The 4,720-nt window shown below is 24.6% G+C and overlaps 3 protein-coding genes across 3 annotated transcripts; 2 read left to right on the top strand and 1 right to left on the bottom strand.

Moving 5' to 3' along the window:
• Window positions 1-652: 652 nt before the first annotated feature.
• On the top strand, window positions 653-2,260 carry ENU1_128950 (leucine rich repeat-containing protein; the record flags this gene model as incomplete). The annotated part of the gene is made up of 1 exon (XM_008860017.1): window positions 653-2,260. The coding sequence occupies one exon, from the start codon at window positions 653-655 to the stop codon at window positions 2,258-2,260; it is 1,608 nt and encodes a 535-aa protein (XP_008858239.1).
• A 974-nt stretch (window positions 2,261-3,234) lies between these two features.
• ENU1_128940 (Mob1/phocein family protein) lies at window positions 3,235-3,879 on the bottom strand (the record flags this gene model as incomplete). Its single annotated transcript, XM_008860016.1, has 1 exon — window positions 3,235-3,879. The coding sequence occupies one exon, from the start codon at window positions 3,877-3,879 to the stop codon at window positions 3,235-3,237; it is 645 nt and encodes a 214-aa protein (XP_008858238.1).
• Window positions 3,880-4,299: 420 nt separating this feature from the next.
• ENU1_128930 (60S ribosomal protein L30, putative) lies at window positions 4,300-4,629 on the top strand (the record flags this gene model as incomplete). Its single annotated transcript, XM_008860015.1, has 1 exon — window positions 4,300-4,629. The coding sequence occupies one exon, from the start codon at window positions 4,300-4,302 to the stop codon at window positions 4,627-4,629; it is 330 nt and encodes a 109-aa protein (XP_008858237.1).
• Window positions 4,630-4,720: the final 91 nt, after the last annotated feature.

Raw genomic sequence — 4,720 nt, 5'->3', positions numbered from 1 at the left:
TATATTATTATGTATAATTTCATTTAATATTTACGATATCATTTATATCTTTTTATTTAATAATACATTATATTATCAAATTGTTTGTATTCTAACATGTAAATAATACCAACTTCTTTATAAATATGTACTCCTCTATTACAATAAATGATGTCTAATAATCATAAATAATAGTCTTTGACATCCTTGAAGTATTGAGTAAGATGTTTTCTGACCAAAGACAACACAATAACCAATAGGTAATTCAATGACTTTATTTATTTTCATGTTTGTGTGGTGTTTCTGATATGCAACCTTAGAATCAAAAGAAATAAGATTAAACGAATAAATAAAATAAAAATAACAGAAAAATAATTAAACCTCAAAAAAATTTTGTTATAGTTAAATTTATTAAATAAAATTATAATTTTAATTTAATATTATCAGTTAACGCTTGGAACAATACATTGTTTGAAATGGTTAATTAACGTTAAATGAAATGATAAGTCTTATCTCTTAGACAAAAAATTTCATTGATAAAAAGTAATAGAAATTAATAAAATTCTTTCACCGAAATAATTTGTTCAAATATAAAAATTTTAATCTTTCTTTTCTGTTAGACACTGATAAAAAACCAAGAAAAGACAAAACGAAATCTTAAAAATTTAACTTGATGGGAAATCAACCAAGTGAATCGCTCTCATTTCAATGGCAATCACGACTAACAAGAAGTAGATCATCATTGATAACAAAACCTGGACAATTACCAAGATTTATTCTCATAAAAATTATACCCTACTTGAAAAATATTTCCAATGTATTACACTTTGGAGCAGTTTCTAAGAAATGTGCAGCAGCAATCATTTTTACAACAATTAATCCATTTTTTAGTTCAGAAACATTAATTTCTGAATTGAAACTATTTAGTGGTATTAAAGTCATAAGAACAGATATATCAAATGCTCTTAATTTGTCACTTCCTCAAGATAAGCTATTAGAAATTAAAATGAGTTACCATGAAATAGAAGGAGAAATATCTTGGAAAAAAATAACTAATGGAATAGTTAGTTTAGAACTTCAACTTTTCAAAGAAATAGAAATTGATTTTAAGTCTTATAAAGAACTTCAAAAAGTTAAATTCATATTTTGGGATGACCTTAATGAAAAGTATTGTGAGAAATTTATAGAAAGTATTATTTATTGTGAGAATTTAAAGGAATGTATTATTGAAGTTGATGAACATTTATTGAATATAATGAAATATGGAATTAATCAATTAATTAATAAAGGAGTTATTGTGATATTAAAAATACATAATGCAAAACAAGTATTATTTGAAATTAAAAACAATCCTAATCTTCATTTGTGTGCGTATTCAAATGAATTACATAAAAGTATCATTGATGGATCTACAATTCTACTACCAGATGATAAAAGATTAGAATTAAATGTCTCATTAGCAAGCTGTGAAAGTTCTTTACACAAGGTGATTGATGCATATTATCCAACGTCAATATTTATTAGAGGTAATACTGCTATCCCAAATAATAGTAATAAAAGTTTTTCTAAAAGAACACTAGACAACTCTTCTTCTTCACCAATCATACAATCTTTAGATTTATCTCCTTTTTCTTGTCTTGAACAAGTCACACTTGAAGGAATTAAAATAGTGAACCAAAAACACTTTCTTTTACCAACATCTTTAACATACCTTTCATTGTGTGACTGTGAAGACGTTAAATCAATCATCATTCCATCATCATTAGTACAACTAAATTGTTCTAATTGTACTTCACTTTCTTCATTTCAAACTAGTACTGATCCTAAACTGAAAATTCTTCAAATTGACCATTGTAATTCCATTAAATTCATTCATTGTCCTAACTCTGTTAATCAAATAGAAATTAAATACTGTACATCGTTATGTGATTTAGATTATAATAAAAATGTTGAATCAATTGAGATTCATAACTGTTATTTATTAAAACAGATTAAACCAGCACAACTAACTAAATTGGTTCTTTGTGGTTGTTCAATTTCAAATCTAACTGATTTACTTCATTGTTCATTAAAAGAATTAAAGATTAATACTTCAAATATTCCTAAAACATTAGCTATTCCAACAACACTAACAAAACTTGACCTTCAAAACTGTGATGGCTTATGTGAAATTGATAACTTAAACAAATGCAATTGTTTATCAACAAAAACAAAAGAGAAATACCTCAGGTTATCAAAAAGTTCTTTAAAAAAAAGAAAGAGTGGGGTTAATTTCCTTTGAAGTTGTAATTATTTTACTACTAATCCACATTTTATTTAAATAAGTTATTTTTTTGAATCTTCATATTATATTTTCAATAATTAGAAGTACACATATATTATTGTTATTTATAACATAATATTTTTCTATTAACAATTTCCTTATAATATTATTATCTTTAAAATCCTTTAAATAATTACTTCCTTTGACTATTTAACTTTTACAAAATTTATGACTCAACCAGACCATCTCAACTAATTCGTTTATTCAACTTATTCTTATAATTTGATTACTCTCTGATAAATCAATTAATAAATTCTACTTGAATAAAAATAATTAATAAGATAGAAAATTGACTTTTTCATTATAATCATTTAGTTTATTAGATTTAGTTATATTTTTTAATTTTTTATTGTGTTAAAAATGGAAAATTATTTGTTTTTTCTATGAATTAAACTTTATTAAAATATTGAAACTTTATGGTATTAAAAGGATTTAAACTAAATCCAATCTCAAATAATATCATCAAACCAATCCTAAGATTCTCTTTTTTAAAACTTTATTTAAATTTTTATTTTACTTTTATTCTTTAGAATTTTTCTTTATTCATTACTTATTATATTCATTTGTCTAAGTAATAATAGTTTATATTAATTACCTTCAGCCTTGTTTATTAAACAAGGAAAATTTTTTCATTTATTCCATCAGATTTATGTTCTGAGAGGTAATTCATCTTTTTTAATAACAATTCATAATGAATATCTTTTTCTGGAAAGTTCTATTATTTATTTTAATTTTTAAATTATTGTGCTGTGTCTCAGAAATATCAATTAGTATTTCTTTTTGTTATAAAACATAAACCAAGAAAGATAAACTTATCATTATTCTTCATTCTAATTAATTTTGACTAAAAAGAAAATTCAAAAATCATTTTGGAAAAAATTTTCAAATAACAAAAAAAAATAACAAATTTCTGAGAAGAAAAATAAAAATTGTTAAGAAAAAACAGAAACACCTGCTTGGCTACATAAATCTTGTACCATTGATTCTAATGGAGCAATGTCATCTTTAGATAAAAAGTTAAATTCCCTACAGAAAAAGAAAAAGTGTTTGAAACTTTGTAAAGCAATATCATCCATTTTTACTTCCTTTAAATGCTCCATATGACTATAGAACATATGAGCATATACACGAAACATTCTTTTATATATTTTGGTTATTATATCAATAAACTTCTTTGGTGGCTTTTCTCCAAATTCTTGTGGAAATACTTTTTCATTATCAAATGCATTGGCAATCCATGAAAATAATTCATCACAGTATTTTTGAGCTGGTAGGCTAGTAGCTTTTTTATCAACAATCCATAAATACTCAATTGATGGACCTGCATTCATAATTGGACAAGTTGTTTCATTACAAAAGTCACTGACAGAAGAATAAATTAATTGAACTGTTTCAAAGAAATCAAAACAATTGACAGACATCCATTCATATTCATTTTGTCCTTTGGGGACTTTGACTGCATTAATCAAATCTCCAGATTTAATTCCTGCTTCTACAAGTTGTTGAATATTATATCTCAAAGTTCCTTTTTCTGATTTTTTCTTTGGTCTCATTGTTTGACCCTTTTTTGCAAACATCTTCTATTGTTGTAAAGATTTGTTTTCAAGTTTTACTTTTTTATCCATCCTTTTTTTGATATTATTCTGTTTTTAGCACTTGCTCTTATCTATTTCATTTAACAATATTTTTAACATTTATTTCTACATAAAAGTTATGACCCATGTTTTGAAATAAAAGCATTTGTTGAAGGTTTGTTGATCACCTATAAAGTATCAGATTGAAAAAGATAAAGTTTAGAAAAGAAAGGAATGAATAATATTAATGAAAATAATTAACGTTGGTATATTTTTACAATAAGAAAAATTAAAAGAATTTCTATTGTAAAAATAATCAAAAATTATGTTATAAATTATAATATATAAAACTATTTTATAAAATTATTTTAAAACCCTTAGAAATAGTAAAAAGAACCCTTTTAACTGATATAGTGCCAAAGGATGTCAAGCACTAAACAAGCCAAGAAAACCCAAGAAGGAGTTAATTCAAAACTTGCCCTTGTCACTAAGAGTGGTAAATATGTCCTTGGAACCAAAGCTACTCTTAAGACCATCCGTGATGGAAAGAGTAAACTTGTTATTATTTCTTCTAACTGCCCACCATTAGAAAGAGCTAAAATTGAATACTATGCTGTTCTTGCTAAAGTTCAAGTTGTTCACTATGCTGGTTCCAATGTTGATCTTGGAACTGCTTGTGGTAGATATTTCGCTGTCTCTGTCCTTTCAATTATTGATGGTGGAGATTCTGATATTCTTAAAGCCTCCGAATAAGTGACCTCTTGTTTACCGTATTTCTTCTTTTGTTTGATTTTGTTTTTATAATTTTTTAAATACAACAAAGAATGATAAAAACAATAAATTA

Source organism: Entamoeba nuttalli (assembly GCF_000257125.1).
Source record: "Entamoeba nuttalli P19 unplaced genomic scaffold asmbl_5391, whole genome shotgun sequence".
Taxonomy (NCBI): Eukaryota; Evosea; order Mastigamoebida; family Endamoebidae; genus Entamoeba; species Entamoeba nuttalli.
The sequence above is the reverse complement of the archived record's forward strand: the minus strand, read 5'-3'. Positions and strand labels throughout refer to the sequence as shown.